We start from the raw sequence: 21,038 nt of genomic DNA, 5'->3' as shown, positions 1-21,038 counted from the left end.
CTGAGCCCCCCTGAAGCTGTGATGCATTCCCTTCCATCTCCTTGTCCAGGGGACAGGGCTCTGTTGGACTGTGCTGCCTCCAGTGCACAGGAGAACCTCTGGAACCCTTTGCCTGGGGCTCGGGGAGCTGTGGGAGAGAGAAAAGGCAAAAAAAAAAAAAAAATCCCAATTATAATAATAAAGATTTTGAATATTGTGCAGTGAAGTGGGGCTGAGCTCTGCAAAAGCGGGGAAATAGGAAGGAGCTCCGAAGGACTGAGCATCCAAACTGGGAGCAGAAAGGAGCTGGGGGGACTGGAGGGGTTTGGGGGTGTCTCCTGGCAGGTGCATGAGCCTGTGGGGTGTGAGGGGTGCTGGGTGTGACCTGGGTGGGATCCAGGGCGGTGCTGGGGGAGCTGCTCCCTCCTGGGACACCCTTGCGAGCTTGGGGAAGCTCTTGGGATGCCGCTGCTCAGTGTGGGATCCCTCCTCCCACTCCCTAAACCCTTTTGTGACTTTCCCAAAAGCCACTTTCTGGCACGGGAAGGGGGATGGGGGGGTCACGCCGGCACCGGGGGGCCCCTCCCAGCACAGCCCCTCACTGCGGCACCGATCGATGACCAACATAATTACTCCTGCAAAGGCAAATCCGTGCTGGCCTCGGCTGCTTGGTAGCGCTCCAAGGAAGACAGTGTTTCCTTGCAAGGATGAGGCCATGAATATTTTATGTCCGAGGAGGATATTTCTTTCAGGAGGTTGTTGCATGAATTATGGAGAAGTTGGGAGGAGAAGACGGGTGCTGCCCGCCGGGGTGGGCTCCGGGCTGGAGGCACCGCGGGGTTTTACCTCGGGTTCCTTTCCCGGGGTGCTGGGCAAGGTGTGCCCCTCACTCCCCACCCCAGCAGCAATCAGGGAGTGCTGGAGGAGCCTCTGCTGCAAATCCATCCCAGTTTGGGGCAGTTTGTTCTCCGGCAGAGCAGGCTGGTGCATGCAGAGTGAGCGGGGCAGGCTGGGTGTGGGATGGGTGCTCAGTGCCACTCTGGAGGTGTGTGAGGGGGGCACAGCAGCTTCCCTGGACACCTGGAGGGGACAAGCAAGGAATGGAGCCCTTCCCTGCTTTCCCCCATCTCCTTACGCCTGGATGGGTGCTGGAGATGCTGGTGCTTGGCTCTGGGCCCACCCAGCATCCCGTGGCTTTCCAGTCCCAGTTCCTCACCAGAGCTGGTGCTGTGCTCTCCTCTCCCTCCTGCCCTGTCCCCTGCCCATGTCCTGCATCCCAGGGGCTGCTGCCACCTTGCTCCAGCATGGCTGGTTGGGAAAAACGAGGGGATTGTCTTCCATGCCATCCCTGCCTTCTGTGTTAGTTAATGTGTAAAGATTTTCCTCTAATTGTCCTGTGGGTACAGAGGGAGTGTGTGCTGCCTGGCCGTCACAGTTAATTTTACCAGCAAATGTTCTCTCTCCTTCCCTATTCTCCCTTATTTATTTATTTATTTTTTGAGATTTAAAGAAAACATTTCCAGCTGCTCATGATCCCTGTGGATGGATAAAAAACCCCTCCTGCACCCAGATGGAAACGCAGACAGAACTGTCTGTCCCTCTTTGCTTTCCCAGTGCCAGGTTTGAGGGACGGGGTGGCACCTTTGCACTGGGGACATCTCTGGCTTTAAAAACAGAATTGGTGGCAGAACAGGAAGGTTGGTCCATGGGAGCAGGGTGGCACCACTGGGACCCCGCTGCTGGTTTGGGGGCAGGTCCTGCTCTCTCTGAAGCATCAGCACAAAAAGCTGCTGATGGTGCAGGACGAGGGATTTCCAGGAGAACATTATGCCTCAGCTTTTCGTGTTTCTGTATTGTTCAAAGCCCAAATTTGGAGAAATCGCTGCCCAAAATGACCTCTGGCCACTCAGCACGTCCCTGGGCCCCAGCTCTTCCCTCCTCTGCTATAAAGCAACAGCTTCTAACTGGGGTGGGAGCAGTTCACCAGTGGCGCTGGGCGGATCAGACTGGGGGCACCTCCAGCAGCAACCCTCGTGTTTTCCTGCGACAGCAGCGTGGGGATGCAGGGCTGGGCTCCTGGGCTCCCAAACCCCCTGTTCCTTCCCACGCTGGAGCAGCAGCTGCAGGGGGGGAGAGGCAGGACACAGCCCCGAGCACGGAGCTGACAAAAATCCCCGTTTTTGGAGATGCTGGAACCACCTCACAGGGTCATTCCAGGGGCAAAGCAGCAGCTTTTCTTTCCTGGGGGTCCATGGCTGTGCTGGGCTGTGCTGAGCCTCTGCTCTGCTCCTGGGGGGTTCCTGTGTGAGCTGGGCTGGGCTGGGCTGGCTTCTCCTCAGCGTCTCTCTCACCATTAGGTGGAAGTGTTGGAGAGGAGAAGAACGATAAGAGCGATGGTGCTGCCCGACTTTGGGCTCCCTCAGCCGGGCACGGGCCTTTTGTCCTCATGCCAAGGCAGCAGGGAGGAGCAGAGGGGGATTTTTAGGCTGGATACACCCAAGAAAGAAAAATAACCCCCAAGAAGAGGCTCTGAGGCTGCAGCAAGAGGTTTGGCAAGAGAGAGGCACTGTGCTCCATCCCCTCGTTGCTGCCACGGGGGAAAAGCCCAGAAGCTCAGGAAACGTCCCCTTGGTGGCCTCTGAGGGGCTGGGCTGGTTCCTTGGGGTCACCTGGGGTTTCTCGGGGGGCTGGGGGTGCCTGGGCTGCAGGAAAGCCTCTGGTGGGAGCTGACAGCCCCCAAAGCAGGTGAAAGGCTGCCAGGGAGCTGCCAGGGAGCTGGCACGGGTACAGGAGCCTTCCTCCCGAGGAGGAGGAGGAGGAGGAGTTGTCATCACTCCCAGCCTGCAGCCGAATCATCCCTGGTTCATTGCTAATTCCTCCCTGCAAGCCCGGATGGGCTTTTTCTTTTCTTTTTTTTATTTTTTTTTTTTTCTCTCCCCGCATTTCTTTAAAATGCAACTTTCCCCATCGAGATCTGTTAGTCATGAGGCGTATAATGAGTTTTATATATATTTAAGTGGTCTGACATTCGGCATCCCATTATCCCCACTGTGGGGAGAGGCACGGCCGATGTGTGAATGTCAAGCCCGTGCGAGCACAGGCAGTGCCGTTCCTGCTCTCCAAAAATCCAGATTTCTTACCCACCTTCATGTGCTGGGGCTGTGTGGGAGTCACTTTCTAGGGGAAAAAAATCCAAGGCTGCTTTTTTTCCCCCTCCTTGGCCTATTATTTAGGGGTTTTGGAGGGGCTGAGCTGAATTATTCTGTTGGTTTTGTTGTTCCCCTCGGTGACTGCCCAGCTCAGGGTGAGCTGATGGCTTTTTGCAAGCAGCTCATGCAATTCCTGCTGGAAAATATCTGTGGGGGCTGAGCCAGGGTCACTCCACTCCTTCCCTGCCAACTTCCACTGAGATTTTTCCCACCCCTGCCTGTCCGTGAAAATCTTGCCTTTGCTACAAAATCCCCGAGGAGCAGGACAAAAGTGTCATTTCAGCTCTTCTTTCTTTATTTCCTCCTCAAATCCCTCTTCTGCTCTTTTCTTTTCTTCTGACCTGTCCTTTTACTCCTTCCTGTTCCACCAGCACTGCAGGACATGTGTGCCACATTTCTCCCTCAGACAATTGGGAAAATCATCCCCAGCCACCCCCACCCCTTACCCTGCAAACTTATTTTTCTTTAAATACACATGAAAATAGCTCTTGCCGGGCCTCCTGCTTTTTAATTGTGTAGATATTACAGCTAATTACAGTTCTATTAATATTTCACTTTGAATTAAAGATTTCTTTTCTGCACCCTTCTAACCAGGAGGGAATTCACACCCAAGGCATTTGCAGGCACTGGCAGTGCAGCCCCCAGATGAAGAGGGCAGGGTGTGATTCCTGAGCCTCCATCTCTTGGACAGGAGTGACCCATGAGGAGGAAGGAGGAGCTGGTGGCTCGGCCATAAATTATTCAAAGCCCTTTTGCAGAGCTCAGCCGGAATGTCCAGTCCATAAGATGCGGTTTCAAGTTTTCCTATATTAAAAAAAAAAAAAAAAAAAAAAAAAATCAAATTGCAAGCGGTTGTGTCTCCTGGATGGCGCTTGGTGGCCTCAGCAGTGGACACGGTGACCTTCCTGGCTGGCTGGGGGCCAGGGCAGCTGGAGGGAGGCTGGAGGGGGAGTCCAGAGCTGTGCCAGCCTGGGGATGAGCTGGGTGAGGGCACCCAGAGCTGTGCCAGCATGGGGATGAACTGGGTGAGGGCACCCAGGGCTGTGCCAGCATGGGGATGAGCTGGGTGAGGGCACCCAGAGGCTCCTGCAGGCATCCTGTGAGTTTGGGGGTTCAGGGAAAGGCTGCTGGGGGACCCCGAGTGCTGTGCCAGCCTGGGGACAGCTGTGGGATCAGTGGGGTCAGGGCACCCAGAGCTGTGCCAGCATGGGGATGAACTGGGTGAGGGCACCCAGAGCTGTGCCAGCCTGGGGATGAGCTGGGTGAGGGCACCCAGAGCCTCCTGCAGGCATCCTGTGAGTTTGGGGGTTCAGGAAAGGCTGCTGGGGGACCCCGGGGTGCTGTGCCAGCCTGGATGGGCAGGGGACAGGGGCATGGAGCTGGGAAGGGGCTCTGGCCCCAGCCCTGCCCTCGGGACCAGGAGCTGCTCAGCTGCTCTGGCCCGGTGCCCGCAGGGCCGATATCGATCCTGGCACCTTCTCCACGTCCATTTGCTGATGGCATCGAACTCTCCTGGAGGATTTGCCCAGCTCTGACCCCGGCGCTGAGCAGGAGCCCTGGCAGCACCTCTGTGGGCTTTGCAGAGCTGCTCTGGGGTAACCCCACGGGCGAGCTGCACCCCTGGAGTCACCGGGGTGTCTCCCACCCTCAGCCCCACGCCGAGGCCTTTCCCGCCGTGCCGGGGGAATCGTCAGCCTCGGCTGGATTCCCAAATGTTAATTGGGTTCTGACGTTCCCGCTGGTGACACCAGAGCTGTGTTGGTATTTTGGGTTCTGGCTGGCAGAGGGCTGCGAGCAGGGGAGACGTGAGGCTCGGAGAGGAGAGAGGCACTGCCAGCTCAGCCGTGGTGGGAAGAGCATCCTGCAATCCCTGGCATTCAGGCTCCCATGATTTTGGGAGGGTTGGGTTATGATTTTCCTCTGAAGCCAGGGCAGCAGTGAGGCGCTCCGGAATGAGCCAGCTGCCAGAGCAGCTCAGGTGGTGCTCCGGCCAAAATTCTCCACAATTTATCCCGAACACCTTCCCACAGAGATTGTTTGGGGCCTGGGAAGATCAGAGCAGGGTGGCCTGGAGTCCTCATGAGCCCAGGCTGTGAGGAAAGCACCCTTGTTTCTCCTTGAAGGCAAACATGTGTCTTAGAAATCCCCAGGAGCTGAGGGCTTCCGATTTGGAGCAGGGACCTTGACCTTAGGGTGCCTCTAAAAGCTATTTTTGGCAAGGGATTTATGCCTGGCTTATCCTGTGGTTTCTGGAGTCCCCTCAGCCCTGGCTTGGGGCAGGCAGGGGGTCCTGTCCTCCCAGGGGCTTGCTCTCTGTGTTCCCTCCCCATCGAGCACAGCGCAGATTTCCTTTTGCTTCGAGCCCGGCATCATCAGAGCCCCGGCTGAGGATGCTCACACGGGGTGGGGTGGTGGGGCTGTGCCCCCCGCCCTGTCCCTCTAGAGCAGAGTAACAACAAACACCGCTCCTGTTCTTGCTGGAAACGAAGCCACGGCAGCAGCCTGGCTGCTCTGCAGCCCTGGGCAGCATCCCGTGGATGCACGGGAGCGCTCCGGTGGCAGCGGGGTGGCCGGGCAGCTTTTCAGGAGCTGCGTCTCACCGGGGAGGCCAGGGCTCTTTCAAATCCCAGCCCTGGAGCTGGGCAATCCCCAGTGCTTCGGCAAAACTCCTCTCCACCCTGGGATTTGGGTGAAAAGGAGCCTTTTCTGAGGGCAACCAGCCTGCCTGCGCCCTGGCTGACCCTCACCAGGGCTGGGATTTCGCTGTTGCAAACACGAATCACCCCTTGAGGAAGATGAGGCTGGAATTGTGGGTTTGTGGTCCGTGCTTGGTTCTTCGGCGCTGGGAGGAGGCAGAGCCCCCTCCCCACAGCCAGACCCCGCTTGGTGTGCGCGGATGGGACCCCAGGAGGGGCTGGGAGCCCCGGCAGCCCTGGTGCTCGCCAGGGCGTGCCCTAATTGCTCCGGTGACCGGGCGATCGCCGCCGTGTCGTTACCGTGATGGATCGCAGCGCTTAATGTGTCAATGGCCATTACCAGGGGGCTGTGTTTTCTCTGGATTAATGAATCGACACCGCACGGCGGGCTCCTCGGAGCCGCGGGGCATTGACGGGGAAAGCGAGGCAGGAGCCGAGCTCCGCGGGGCGCGGGGGCTCGGCAGCATTTTTGGGAGGGAGAAAGGCACCGGCTTGGGGTGACAGCATCCTCCCTCGTCGCTGCTTGCGGGAGCTGCTCCCACCTGGAGAAGGGAATTTGAGGATGGCTGTCGCTGCAGGGAGCCGGAGACCCTCAGCAGCCGGGCGGGGAGACCCTTCCTCCAGGAGCCGGGGGTCCGCCGGGGCGGGGGTCCCCGCGCTGCGCTAGTGCTTTAAGAGGCTGGCAAAGCCGGCGGCGGGCTTCCCAGCTCCTCTTCATGCAAAACTTCCCCGGCCCCGGCTCTCCTCCTCCTCCTCCTTCTCCCCCTCCTCCTCCCCCTTCTCCACCTCTTCCTCCTCCTCCTCCTCCTCCTCGCCGCGGCTGCGGTGCGCGGAGCGCGGCGGGTCCCGCCCGGCTGCGGCTCGCTCGGCTCCCGGGCCGGGCCGGGGCTGGGGGGGCCGGGGCCGCCCCCGCCGCACGCCGCAGGGCCCCCCCGGGCTGCCCGCGCCCCCGGGCTGGGGGCGGACCGCGGCACCGGGCACCGGGCGGAGACGGGGCCGGCGGCGCCGCCAACTTGGCACTGCCCGCGGGTAAGTGCGGGCGGCGCGGGGGGAGCATCCCCGGGACTCCCGGTGCCCCCGCACCTTCCCCCGGGGCCGAGCGCCCCCCGCTCCCCCTCCCTGCAGCCTCGCCGCTCCCCTCCACCAAAACGCTCCGGCGAATTTTCCGCCTTTCCTTCTGTTTTTGTGCTGGGGGGGCTGCGACAGCGGGGGCTGCAGCCCGGAACCCCCAGCGCTCCCCCCTCTCGCACTCATCGCATTATTCATTGTTGGGGACTGCGGAGCGCTGCCCGCTCCTCGCCTCCGCCAGGGGCACGGAGGGCACCCCTCGCCCCGGTCCCCAACCTGCCACCTTTGTCCCCAGAGGTGACCACTGCCCGGCGAGGGCTCCGGGAGGGGTGCTGGGGGGCTCTGCCGGCCGGGGGGGCTGGCAGGGGCTGGGGCAGGAGGCAGCGGGCAGGGTTGGGTGGCCGTGACCGCGGGCGAGCCGCCGGCGGGGGCTGCCCTCGCCTCGCCGCAGCGGGCAGCGCCCGCAGAGCCGCCGCAGGGCAGGGCAGGGGGGACAGGAGAGCGGAGAAGGGCTGAAGGCGCTTCCCCTGCCAGCTCGGAGGGGCTGTGGGGGGTACGACCCTTCCCCGGCGCTGGAGCGACCCCTCGGAGGCACCCCTGGGTCGGGCAGAGCCCCGCTCCGGCACGGGCTCGGTTTCCTCTCCCGAGCGCTCTCCGGGCGAGCGGATCTGAGGCGTCGGGAGCCACGCTGGGGAAGTTGGCAACCGTGAGAAAAATCCGGAGAACTCTCCCACTGCGTGCCCGGGTGCAGCCCTGCCAGCCCTCCTCCTCCTCCTCCTCCTCCGCCTCCCCTCGGTGTGATGAGTTTGCCGTGCTCTGCCAGCCGGGTGATTTTTCCGTGGGCTGCTCCGGCGCTGGGGGATGCCCGCTGCCTTCGGCGGCGGCTGCGACGGAGAGGCTGCGGGTGAGTCACCGCCTTTGCCATCGCCAGCGCGCTGCAGGTGACCTGTGGCTCGGGGCTCGGCGAGGGTGGCACCAGGCAGGGCTGGCGGTCACCCACCGGCAGCGGCCGTGTGCCCCGGGCAGGGCTCGGGGAGGAGGGGAGGGATGGAAGGATGAAGAGAAGGAGCAGAGCTGATCTGTTGAATGCAGCGAGGAGCTCGGGAAAACACCACCACGACAACTGCCAAAAGAAAGAGCTCGTCTCCTTCCTTCCCCGCGTTGGTGCCCTGTGAGCAGCGTTATCCGCACCAGGCAGCGGGGGATGCGCTGGGGGATGCGCCGGGCAAGGCTGTGGCGCGGGGGAGAGCTGGGGCAGGATCCTTTTCCCTGTGACCTGCCACCTCTGCGCCGGGGGGGCTCGCTCCCATGGGATGTGCAGAGATCCCGGCTGATTGTGGCCGGGCTGGAGGGGCAGTGCTGCTGCTGGGGGTGGTCCCACTCTGTGACGGCAGAGGGTCCCCACAGGCAGCGGTGGCTCCAGCCGCCCCAGGCTGGGGGGCTACAGGCAAAGCCCTCCTGAGGATGGCATCAGACACTGGCTTAAGGGGTGCTGAGCTGCACCCCAGAGTGTCAGAGCAGCCTCAAGGGGATTTTCCCATGGGAATACAAGCTCGAGTGCAGCCGTGGCCTGGCCCCACATCCCAGGGGCCAGCATCACCTAACGGCTCCCCGAAAAAGAGCATCACGTGCTTCAACTTTGGCATCAGGCAGGAGGAGGATGGATTTGTCAGCTCAGCCACCCCCTTCCAGCTCTTCCCAGAAAGGCAACGGCTTGAAGAAGTGGCAGGTCCTAATTATAACATACGTGAACCCGCGCCCGCCGCCCTCCCCGGCTTCGCGCCCGCTGCGGGCACCGGCTCTTCCTCCCGGGCGCTGCGTCTCACGGAGGCTTTTCCTCCCTGCACTTCCCTGGATGGCCCCGCACCGAGCCTGGCTCAGGATGGGGGTCTCCAGAGTCACCTCTGGGGGGATGTGGGCAGGGGCTGGCACCGCCAGACCGCAGTGTCGGGGCGTGGGTGTGATGGGGAGCGGGGACAGCGCGCGCTGCCGTGGGCACCGCCGGGCACCGGCAGTCAGGCCGCGCTCTCGCCGGCAGCCAGCACCATCCCAAATTGCAGATGGCGATAAAAAATTAATTGCGAGATTCTGCTGCACGTGGCAGGAGCGGGGTGGGGGGGGACCAGCGGCGGCTCCTTCCCTCCCTGGAGCTCTGCGCCGGCTGCCCGCGGACTCCTCGCGCCGCCTGCCCGCAAGGTGAGCTGCTGTTCCCTCTCCGCTTGCTCCGGGGCTGGATCCTGCTCGCCTTCCCCCCCTGCCGTGCCAGCCCATCCTTCAAAGTGAGGGATTAGCCCTGACCTGCTTGGCAGCGGGAGGGAGGAGGAACGAAAGGGCTTGCTGCAGTTAAGGATGTATATAAATATGGTGTGAGAAATATTCCCTGGATCTCGTCCGCGCCCTACGGGAGCACTTTTGGTTGGACTTCAGCGTCCTTCAGCAGATGCTCCGGGGCACTGAGGTGGGTGGTCATACCCAGGTTTTCCTCACCATGGGGCTCTGAGCTGGGTGCTGGCAGGACCTGGTTGCAGAGAGGACGAGTTGTCCCCTTGGTGATGGGCTTGGGCTTGTGTGAGGGTTGTGCTGTCGGTTCATGCATCGTTGGAGGGGTTGCTGGGCCGGGGCTGTGTTTTGGAGCTCACTGAGGGGGTTTGGATGGTACAATCCAGGGTCTGTGCTCACTGCTGCCTGCTGAGCCGTGGCCTTGCTTCTCCGAGCGAACGCCGGGGTACTGGACCTGAATACTTAAGGTTTTGCCTGTCGGGAGAGAACTTAACCTGGCGTCCCCTCCCTCTGTCCACGTCTCCATTCTGCTCTACTTCATGGAGCTTTTGCAATTAAAAAGCCCAGGAGCCAAGCAAAGTACCCTGTAGCTGCTTGCAAGCGGGAAGAGTGAGTGTACACTAATTGGGATATTGTGCTGCCTGCTGGCTGGCCCTGCTTGCTGGAGGAAGAGCAGGTGGGGAAAGAAATAGCCTTGATTTTCAAAAAGATGCTGTGGAGCTGGTAGGAACCAGTGTGGCACAAGCTGGCACAGCCCTCCCAGTGCCAGGCTGGTGCTGGTGGAGCTGGGCTCTTTGGCAGCTGGGGATGGGTGCAGGTGAGTGCTGGGTGCTCTTGCCTGATTATTGCTGCATCTCCTGGGCTGTAACCAGCTCAGCTCCTGCTCAGTTTGATGAGCCCCAGAAAACGCTCTGGCTCTGAACTGGGAGATGATGGATCCTGCTGCAGGCAGAGCTCTGGGAGCGGGGTCTGTCCGGAGTGTGTCCACCACAGTCCAACCCGGGCAGTGCTTGTGGGGACGTGCAGGAGGAGCTGCGGGAAGGAGCTGCAGAGGTGATGCCTGGGATGGCCCGTTGCTCCTCTGGGCACTGGAGAGGGCTGTGCAGCAGGAGATCTCTGTGATGTGGGGGAATTCTTAATCAGACTTTGATTTAATGGAATCACAGGATGGTTCGGGTTGGAAGGGACCTTAACGCTCATCCAGTTCCAGCCCTTGTAATGGGCAGGGACACTTTTCACCAGCCCAAGAGGGGCTCTCCTGCCCAGCTGAGCCCTCTCCTGTTCCCTCCAGGCCCTCCGTGGCTGGTGATGCCGGTGGCCTGCTGGCCACCACTAGAGGGGAGCAGGATGCCACCGAGCTGCCCACCCGTGCCCCGCAGGGCTCTGCCAGTCCTGGGCAGCAGCCCCGGCTCCCTCCGCCCTGGCACTGCCCAGCCCAGCCTGGCTCGGGCAGGGGATGACCCAGCCCTGGCTCTGGAGATCTCAGCTTGGTTGTGCTTGTGCCACCTCCCAGCTGCAGGTCGGGCTGCAGCACAGCCGGGATGAGGGCGATGGGAAGGCTCCGTCCTCGCCCATGCTGTGCTGGAAGCAGGAGAAAGCAGAATTGCTCCTTCCTTGGGGCTGGGCTAGAGCACCGTGCTGAGTGATGATGCCACCCTGTTCCTGCCGCCCTCGGGGTGCCCCTGTGGAGCTGTGCAGATGGAGCAGGAGGGCGGCTGTGGCCCCTTCGGTGCCCGGTGTGTGTGGGTAAGGCTGTTCCCTGTTCCGTGAGCACCTGCTGTAGGCAGGTGTCTTCTTCCAGATGTGCACCTCCCTCCAGATGTGCCCCTGGTGGAGCAGCTGCTTTGGGGAGGCTGAGGCATGGTGGAACCAAGGGCTGGGCTGTGTGGAAGCAGTGACCTGTGTGTGGCTGAGGAGCTGCTGGGGGCAGGTGGGGGGGACGGGGGTGCTCATCTGCCACCCCTTCCTGGGCCGTTTGCAGCAGGGGTTCCATCTCCCCCGATGACTCCGTGAGGGCTCCGAACCAGCTCCCTCCTCCTCTCCCTGTTATTTGTGCTTTCTTCTCGCCTGCCGTGATATTTTTACCTTCAGTTCGTTCAGATTATATGATCAAAGGAGCCACAAAGGGGAGAGAACAGAGAGGGAAAAAGCTTAAAAGAAGAAAGGGAGAGGCAGTGGGCTCTGGGGGCACTGCCAGCTCTGCGGGAGCTGCCGTGGGCTCTGAGGGTTTCCCTGGGAGCCGTCCATGGTGTGAGCATCCCACCTTTGATGGGCAGAAACGTTGCAGCTCCAGGGATGAGGGTGCGAGAGGCGACCTGCTTTCGGCTGGTGCGGGGCTCTGAAGGTGCCTGTGGTGTCTGAGCATCCTTCATCTCCCCATCCTCCTCCTCCTCCCCAGCACGGGCAGAGCCTGACCCGCTCCCAGGCTGTGCAGGAGCCACATTCCCCGTGCTCCGTGCCCGCTGGTGATGCGTGGGGTGGTTCTGCAGAGGGGCCAGCACCAAGCAGGATCGCTGTCCCTGAGCCCCATCCCAGCGGGGCCGAGCTCCCGGGGGCTCTCCCGGCAGGGTGGGGCAGGGGTTTTGCTGCGGCATTCCCAACCTCCTGCCTTTGGAAGCACCGAGCTGGGCACCGGGTAATTCTGGCTCCTTAAAAGCCCCGGCTGTCAGAATCGCTTTGGAGATGGGCCTTCAAGCGGCTGCGGCGGGCGGGGAGGTGCATAATTCATGGAGGTGAGTTGAAGCCAGGGTCCTCCTGGCTGGGATGGCTGCAGGAGCACCCTTGGGGCTGGTGAGACTCTGTCCAGCTTGGGTGCCGGCTCTGGGCTTGAGCTGAGATTAATTTAAGCTGTTTCCTTGGTCTCACTGTTGCTGCTCGTCCTGCCTGGGGAACGCGTTTGCCTGCTCGGCTCCTCGCTGCTTTTGGTGCCTGCATTAATCATGCGCTGCCCTCAGCATCCGTCAGCGGCTGCGGAGGGGATGGGCATGAGGGCGAGCCTGCCTGGGGGGAAACTGAGGCAGGGGCTGTGCTGCTGGGGCGGGGGCAGCTCAGGTGCCGTGGATATCAGCTGCTGGAAGCCGTCGATAAGGGAAGCAGCTGCTGCTTCAGGAATCAGTGGCCTGAAGGGAGAGCGGCAGGAGCGCAGAGCTCTGGGTTGTGACTCGGACCGGGAACGCTGGGTTTTGGCAGTGCCTGGCTCCAGCTGAGGATGCAGACCTCGGTTTGGGGGGCTCAAGGCAAGTGGGCTTGTGGAAGGGGACTGAAAAACCCGCTGGGAAAAAGTAGGGGTGTTTTAGAATAGGCAGGGACCAGGCTGGGGGTGCGTGTGGGGGTTGCCCACTCCGACACTGTCTTGGGACTTGTCCCACCCTCTCAGTTCCCTTAGGAAAGGACAGGTCGGGACAGGGTCTCAGGGACCCCTCTGAGCTGGTCACTGACCAGTGCTGCTCTGTGGGCTCTGTCTCCAAGGCCCTGACCAGCCCCTCTGCCTGGATGCAATTTGGGCCGAGCCCAAACCCCTGGCATGAATCAAAGACCCAGTGGATCCCAAATCTATTTTTTGCAATAACCCCCAGTACTTATTTCCACCATCTCCCTGATAAAATCCCGGAATAGCCGACGTCCTCTTCCTGCTCCTGCCTGATTTTCTCTCTCCCCTTTTCCCCGTCCCTCCAAGGTTCCCGGAGGAAGCAGCCGAAGCTTTGCGTGGGCTCGTGTCTCTGCTGCCGTCTCTCCTCTCTGGTGTAGCCATGCAGACCTCGGCACCCTCCCGCACCCCGACCTCCCGCTGCTCCCCCGGGGCCGGCAGCAGCGCCGGGAGCCGCTGAGGGAGCGCAGCGGGATCCCTCCGGAGCCATGCCGCCCGCCCGGCCCGGCCCGGCCCCCTGAGCGCCGCCGCCTTCCCGGCCCGAGCTCTGCCCCGGCACGGCCTTGGCGATGAGCGGGGCTCACTTCTGCATGGAGCGTTTGTCCTTCTGCCTCTTCCTGAGTGCCTGGAGCTGGGGGTGGGCGCCCGGGGGTGCTGCCAAGCCCAAAGGCCAGGGCTACCCGCACATGAACTCCATCCGCATCGACGGCGACATCACGCTCGGGGGGCTGTTCCCCGTGCACGGCCGGGGCGCCGAGGGCAAAGCCTGCGGGGAGCTGAAGAAGGAGAAGGGCATCCATCGCCTGGAGGCCATGCTCTTCGCCCTGGACCGCATCAACAACGACCCCGACCTGCTGCCCAACATCACGCTGGGCGCGCGCATCCTGGACACGTGCTCGCGGGACACGCACGCCCTGGAGCAGTCGCTGACCTTCGTGCAGGCCCTCATCGAGAAGGACAGCACCGAGGTGCGCTGCGTCAGCGGGGGGCCCCCCATCATCACCAAGCCGGAGCGGGTGGTCGGCGTCATCGGCGCCTCGGGCAGCTCCGTGTCCATCATGGTGGCCAACATCCTGCGGCTCTTCAAGGTAGGGCTCGGCCAGGTGACGAGAACCGCTCGGCGAAACCCCCGCGGGTGCTCTGGCAGCGTTTCTCCTGTGTGCCTCTTCCTCCACAGCTGGGGGGAGGCAGAGTTGGTGCTGTTAAAACGCTTCTCCTGCCTCCCCCAGGTCCCCGGGGATCCCTTCCTCCATCCCTCTCCGCTGACGACACTCGGAGCTGGAGGGTTTTTGTCTCATCTCCCCCGGATTCGTGGTGCTGGTGCTCCCGCCCCGTGGCGGGGGCTGGATGGGAGGTGGGCTGAGGGTGTGTTTGGTTCTGGGGGATGCTCCTTCAGGGGGTATACCCCAAAATGTAAATCCCACCTGAGCCAGAGGGGTGGAGGCAGCGATGGCTGATGGCAGGGGGCAGCTGGGGCTGCTCTGCTCCAGTCCAAGGGGACATCAGCCAGGCTGGGGACGCTTGTCCTGTGCCACCAGCCCCAGAGGTGCTCAGGCTGTGGTGGGATGAGCAGGGCTCTTCCTCCTGCCCTGTGCCAGCCGCAGGAATGCCGAGGAGTTGATAATTCCTTTCCCCTTTGCTGTACATTTATTTATCCACAACCACATCCCTGGGCTGCAGCGGGTGTGAGCAAGGGTCCCTCTGCAGAAATGAGGCAGAAATGTAAATATTCTGCACCTGCAGTGGCAAGGGGGGCCCCATCCCATCTCGGCCTTCTCCCAGCACCCTGAAACCCCTGTGTTCTGCAGGATTGGTGCTGTTTCCCCTCTGTCTTTCCCCTCCTCTGCCAGCCTGGAGTGCTGAGCCGGGTCCCCTCCTGGGAGGGCTGGAAGCTGTTAGCGAAGACGGAAGAACCAGATCGCTGATGGAGTTTGATTTTTCTGGGTCTCATTTTTTTTTAAAAAACGTGTTAATGTTCCTGGCGACGAGTGAGAGGGCTATTCAATAATTAAAATAATATAAATTAGAAGGAGTGGGAGGAACTTAAAAGCTATTTGCCAAGACAAAAAAGATTGAATACTTGCTCTGGAGAGGAGGAGGGAGGCTGGAAGTGGGGAAGGAGGCAGGAGAGTGACAGTCAGAATAGTCGGGGGCAACTGAAGTCTTTCTAGGTTCTTTCGGTTTGTTTTTCCCTCACTCTTCTCCTCCAGTTTTGGTCCTTGGGCAAAGAGCTGTGCCCTGTTCAGAAGGATGGCACTGAGCTCCGGTGCAGCCCTGCCCCAGCTGAGCAGCCAGGCACTGGTGCTGCTGCTGGCGCATCCTGAGCCCCAGGAACTTTAATCCAGAGCTGATCCCAGCCCAGCGGGGCAGGGAAGAAATGCAGATGTGGGGATGAGCAGGTAGAGGCTGGAGACCTCAGAACCCCTTGGGGGAGGAGAATAAGGAAAATCTCAGCCTTTCCTAGACAGCAGTGAGTCCCAGTGTGGGGGTCGGTGCCCTTCCCAGTGGTCCCAGCACAGGGACACCATTCCCACAGGATTTGGGTCATGTCTGGGCCCAGCCATTCCTGCAGCATTCCTGGGGTTTTGGGGGTTCTGCAGGCTCTCCCCCCGCCATGACCCGAGTGCTGCTGCTGCTCTTTGTTATTCAAACACTGCTTTTATGGCAGGGACATGCTTAAAATGAGAATAAGGCGACTTCCATTTCACGCCGCCGCTGACCTTTAAGCGTGGGTGACTCTGCTCCGAGGTTCAGCAAAGCCCTGGCTGCCTCGGGCACAGGCAGCTGCCTCTGCCCCTTCCCTGGGGCATGGCACTTGCTGGAGCTCTGCTCCCGCTTGGCCCCGTGTTGCTGTGTCCCTCCTGTCCCCCCCAGTGCTCCCCCAGCACGGGGACGTTGGCAGAAAGTGCTGGGAGCTGGTACAGGGGGACCCTCCCTGTGGGGTGCCCCAAGTTCCCCCTGAGTGCTCAAGTGGTTCTTGGGGAGGGCTCCAGCACATCTGGGAGGGCTCCAGCACATCTGGGAGGGCTCCAGGGTACCCAGCAAGCAGCATGGAGTGAATCAGAGTCCACCAAGGTGAGGAGGCCACACAAGTCCAGCGCAGCAGCCCCCCAGCTTTCCCCTTCTCTCCTGTGGCCATGAGCACCCTGCAGGTGGCTGTTCCTGGTTTGAAGTGATGCTTTCCCTGCTGTGGTCCCCTCGTCCCGTCCCACACTCCCTCCTGTGTCTCTGCTCCATCCCCTGCACACCCCCAGCCCTCCCCGCTAGGCCGGCCTCGCTCCTCCCTGCCAGGGCTTTTGTTGCTCCTGCACCAAATAAATAAATAACGGGTCCTTCGTTAGCTGCCACCTCCTAATTAAAGCTGTACATCAGTGGAACAACTTGCAGATGCGGCATCCTCTGTCCAAGCCCGGTTTCATCTCTCCTCATCGCTCTGCCTGCAGAAAATCCTTTCCCCAAATCCGCGCGATCGCATCTCCCTGGTGTCGCTGCCAGAGCGCTCTGGCACCTTCCAGCTCCTTCCCACCCCTTGCTGCTGCCTCTCCAGCCCCAGCTCTGCCCACAGGCTCCTGAGCCACCACAGCGGTGATGCTGTCAAGGAAACCAGACCCTTCTGCAAATGCAATCCCCCTGAAAAGCATCTGAGGTGCATTTTTCCTCCCCGCCCAGAAAGAGCTGTGACAAGGTGGATCCCAAGTGCCCGGCGTGGGGTGAGCAGGCAGAGGATGGGTTTGCCACGTGCCAGGCACTCGGAGGTGGCTGTTTCCTCCCCGTGGCAGCGGTGCAGGCGCTCTCTGCAGTTGTGCAGCATGAATAATTCACCTGAGGACGGCGCTGCCCGCGCTGCAGCCGGGCACTCGGCACCTGCAGCCATGCCAGGCTGCGCTGCCCGGGGCTGGCCGGTGCAGACCCCTGGCTCTGAGCCCCTCCTGGCGGTGCTGAGCCCCCTGGCTCGTGTCAGGATGCCCAAAGGCTGTGGGGGCAGTGGGCTGGAGAGATTCAGGACAGGCTTCCCCACTTAGCAGGTGAACAACCTCCACCGGGCGAGCGGGAAGGTGGCAGCGGCCGGGGACGCTCTGATTCATCCCCCAATGCTGCCACTTCATTTCCCTGCTCTTCACTGGGATTACTGAAACAAATTGCAGCTGCCTGCCTCCCCTGGGCTGCCCCCAGCCCTGAGGGGTCCCTGGGCATGGCTTGTTGGGGAGGGGTGGTGGCAGGTCGTGCAGGGATGAGGGACAGCGTCCTCCTGCGCCTGCTGTGCTCCCTGGAGTTTTGGTTCTGCTGTTTCCCTCTCCAGGGAGGTGCCAAGGGCTGCATCCCGGGCCAGACCCTGTGCCCAGGGGATGGGCAGGAGGATGGGGCTGCAGCTCGTTCTGTCCTGGCACTGAGTTCCGAGCAGCCCCTCCCTGCCCCAGCCCCTGCGGTGCTTTACGCTCTCCCTAATTAAAAGCTGCCATCCAAATGGCTCGATGATGGAAATTCTAATTAAATCAATTCCATCTTGTCGGCGAACCAGGGCTTTGCATAAGATATGCATGAAATTAATAATTATGGGGAGGGAATTAGCTGCTCCTGACCCTGTGTCTGGCATGGGGGGGGTTGGTGCAGGAGTCGCTGCCTGTGGGGTGCTCCTGACCAGTGTGCTCAGCTCTGGCTCTGCAGTGGTTTTGGTTGGTTTTTGGTTGGTTTTGGTTGGTTTTTGGTTCTTCCTTCCTTCCTGCTCAGGCTGATATTGGTATCAGTTGTTTAAGCCTGAGCTGGGATGTGCTGAAATCTCCACCTTTGCCTAATTCTTCCCAGGCTGGGGGGATTCTGTCTCCCGCTGGTGGAGAAAACAGCACAGCAGCTCCTGAGCCACGGTAATGCTGGGTGAGGATGGAGGTACCAAATGCAGCTTTCCCAGTGCACCAGAGGTCAGTCACACCAGTCAATTGACCCTGGAGGAGCAGGGTGACATCTCCAGCCCTGGGTCCCACCATCCCTCTTACCCCACGGCATGTTTTTCCAGGCTCAGGGTGCTTCTGGGTGATGATTTTTGATTAAAAACAAGAGAAGGAAGAAAGTTTTACCCTCTACTCTTAGTAGGATAAGGAGGTCTTGGGGTGCAGGAGAGCTGGTCCTGCTGATTTCCTCCACACAATGTTTGTCCCAGGCTGGAGATGAGCCAGACAAGGGACCACCAGTGCAGCAAATTTGCAGCTGAGAGATGTTTCCAGCTCCCTCTTCCCACTGCATCCTTCTTTCTAAGAACATTGAATTCCCTGCCTACATTTTGCTTTTATGTATCTAAAAGGACTTTTGTCTTTTATCTGAGAAAATAGCTGGTGCCAGGAGTTGGGCTATCAAAAAGGCAGAGGGGGGAAAAGGCAGAAGAAATCTATGAAATGGTCATTTGGGAACCGGTATTTTATTTTCACTTTCATCCAAGGCAGAGGAGCGAGAGAAAAAAAAGCCCTTTCCTTTTGTTTATTAAAATACAGCTTCCAGTCCATAGCCCGTGGATCAACAGGTATTTTCTGGGCTTTGTTTTCCAGCTGAGGCTGGAGCAGGATGGGCAGGCCAGGGGTTAATGCCAGGCTGTTGGAGCTTGGGTGGGATGGCAGGGGCATGGGGAATAGCTGGGATGTCTGGAAGTGGTGAAAAACCAAAACACTCAGCAGGGGAAAAATAATTGGGAAAGGACCCTCTGGAAGGGCAGGGGTGCATCCCTGCCCCCAGATCGCCTTTGACATGGGCACTGCTGCTGCCAGTGCCCTGGTGGGCACTGCCTCCATCCCGAGCCCGTGCCCATCCTGCAGGGAAGGGGAGGGGATGTGCTGGGAGCAGCCCCCTGCTCCCCCCGGGATGAGAGATTGCCAGGCGAGCGCCTCACCTGCTGAGCAGAATTTTAATGGAGGCTCCAGTCAGAGATCCCCAACGAGCAGATCAGAGCCCCTCGGAACGGAGCACAAAGCAGATTGTCACAGGGAGTAATCCTATTTGTGCCTTGATAAAGATTCCTTCCGCTCCCTCTCCCACCCCTGCTCCAGCTCTCCCTTTTTTCATCTCCTATTTCGCAGGCAGGTAGAAAGGGTGGCTGCTCCTTTCCAGGGGCCTTTTAGCATTCAGGTGGAGTCGTGGGTTTATAACACCAGAATTGCATTTAACAGAGAGAGGCAGGAGTGGGAGAGGGGAAATCGCAGAGAAACAAAGGAGGAACTGGGAGATGCAGGACTGGAGGAGAATGGAGTGGGGCCAGGAGGGTTGGGACACCCAGCCCTGGTGCACACCTCACCCGTGGGCTGGGCTCCCAGCGAGGTGGATGGGGCTTGTTACAGCACCTCGGATTCCCAGAGCTGGTGGGGAGAACCTGGGCTTGATGATTTAATAAGCCTTTTCCATCTTTAAGATAAATGAGGATGTGTGGTGTGTTTTGGAGATGGAAAGTGCTGCGTGTTAAACATTGCCTGGTCCCGCGGTGCTAAATCATTCCAGTGTGCCAGGAGAGCTGCGGTGGCTCTGGTTTATTTAAAGGGGTTTTTTTAGGGCTGGGGGGGCAGCATGGGTTGGATCTGTCCTTCCTGGGGAAGAAGCCAAAAAACCAAAGGGAGACCCTGGCAGTGCTGGCCAGGGCAGAATTATGTTTTTTTTCCTTTGGTCTCTCCCACACTGGATTTTCCAGAAACTCCTTTTGGGGTCCTGCTGGGTGTTCCTGAGCTGCAGGTGGTCCCCAAGCCCCGATGTCCCCTGGAGCACCTGATGGTGTCACATTCTCCACCTACCCCATGCTCATCCTCAATTCCCACCTCCCTCTGCTCCAAAGCAAGGCTTTGGGGCCACGGGCGTGGCTGTGGGGTGGAGATCATCACCCCCTTGCCCTGATCCTGTGCCTTTCCCTGCTGCACCCCAGATCCCCCAGATCAGCTATGCCTCCACGGCGCCAGACCTGAGCGACAACAGCCGCTACGACTTCTTCTCCCGCGTGGTCCCCTCGGACACCTACCAGGCCCAGGCCATGGTGGACATCGTCAAAGCCCTCAAGTGGAATTACGTCTCCACCCTGGCCTCCGAGGGCAGCTACGGTGAAAGCGGCGTGGAGGCCTTCATCCAGAAGTCCAGAGAGGATGGTGAGTGGATCTCTCCTTGAGTGGATCTCTCCTGCGATGGGAGCAGCTGAGAGAGGAGGAGATAAGGATGGGATGGAGGGAAGTGTCTGGTTGGACTCCTTAGGCTGAGCTGGGGTGGATGGTTTTTATTTTGGGGGGTGGCCTCGGAACAAAGTGGGTTTTGGGGCTGCCCAAACAAAGATCCAGGTTTTCCAGCAAGGTTTGGGACCAGCAGTCCTGGGCTGCCTCCACGCTGCAGGGCAGGCTGCTTTTGGGAAGCATCTTGAGATCCCTCTCCTTGCTCCCCCGCTCCACCGAGCTGCTCCCACCCCTCCCTCTGCGCCTGAGCCGCGGTGCTGGGCTCCTTCCAGAACACAAGGCTTTTACAAATACTCCCAGGTTTTAACAGAAAATCAAGTTGGCACCGCCACGAGCTGCACCCAGTTTTAGTGGAATTATCCCCCAGGGCAGGTGCTTTAATTTGTCTATGGGCTTTGGACAGGCGGAAAGTCTGTGCTCAGCAAAACTCTTTGGGAGGATTTGTCTGGAGGCAGAAAGCGTTTTGCTGATGGGAGCTCTGGGATGCTTAGAGGGGATTAGCAGCCTTGGGAGCAGCGCAGGAGCTTGTGGGGACCTGAGCACCAACCCCAGGATGGGCGAGGAGCCCTGGGAATCGCTGCTGAGGGTGCTGCTACCACAAATTCGGAGCCGTGCCAGGACCCACGGAGGGGCTGGCACAGCACTGGGGTCCCCCCTGGCTCTGGCATCGCCTCAGCCCCCCAGCACGGGGTGGGACGGGAGCTAAAGGATGTTTTTTGAGTCAGTTAAACCCCTGCAGGGCACAGGCTGCTGCTTATTACAGGCTTAAGTGTGTCTGAATGGCACATTAGGTTCTGGCAAAGTCTGTGGGACACCAGCCTATCTGGAGCCAGTCAAACTGCGTTATGGCCTTATAAATGGATAAAGGGAATAAAAACTTTGAGGTGACGAGCTCCTAATCAAAGCCCTATAAATAGGAGCAGCCTTAATTCCATCCCTGGCACCGGAGCCGGCTGTGCTTTTAGTATGCAGAGGAACCCATCTGGGGATCCAACCTGGGAGCTGCTCTTCAGGATTTTCACTTGAAAAGTGGGATATTTTTCACGGGGCTGTGCCTTCTCGAGGAGCAGCGTGCGGGGATGCTCCGGAGCGGTGGCTGCAGGGGATGTGTGGAGCTGCAGGTGCAAAGGGGCACTGCTGGGTGTGTTTGGGGTGGGGCTGGGGGATGCTCTGCTGCCCCATGCGTGGGGGGATCTGTGGGGCAGCCGAGGGGCTGCACAGGCACGAGTTAAACCCACTCTCCTCCTCCACT

General features: G+C 60.2%; 1 protein-coding gene across 2 annotated transcripts in view; it reads left to right on the top strand.

Moving 5' to 3' along the window:
• Positions 1-6,833: 6,833 nt before the first annotated feature.
• GRM4 (glutamate metabotropic receptor 4) overlaps positions 6,834-21,038 on the top strand; it is a 36,412-nt gene continuing 22,207 nt past the window's right edge. Inside the window, exons 1-3 of one of the 2 annotated variants that reach the window (XM_021535982.2) lie at positions 6,834-6,913; positions 12,909-13,687; positions 19,492-19,708. In XM_021535982.2, coding sequence (XP_021391657.1) covers positions 13,169-13,687; positions 19,492-19,708 — 736 coding nt within the window. In that variant the 5' untranslated portion in view covers positions 6,834-6,913; positions 12,909-13,168. Of the gene's footprint in view, positions 6,914-7,669; positions 7,857-12,908; positions 13,688-19,491; positions 19,709-21,038 lie in introns of those variants that run through there. The other variant, XM_021535983.3, reaches the window with a different exon arrangement.

The sequence above is a fragment of the Lonchura striata genome, chromosome 30, assembly GCF_046129695.1.
Source record: "Lonchura striata isolate bLonStr1 chromosome 30, bLonStr1.mat, whole genome shotgun sequence".
NCBI classification, from domain to species: Eukaryota; Metazoa; Chordata; class Aves; order Passeriformes; family Estrildidae; genus Lonchura; species Lonchura striata.
This window is presented reverse-complemented; position numbering and strand designations above follow the sequence as displayed.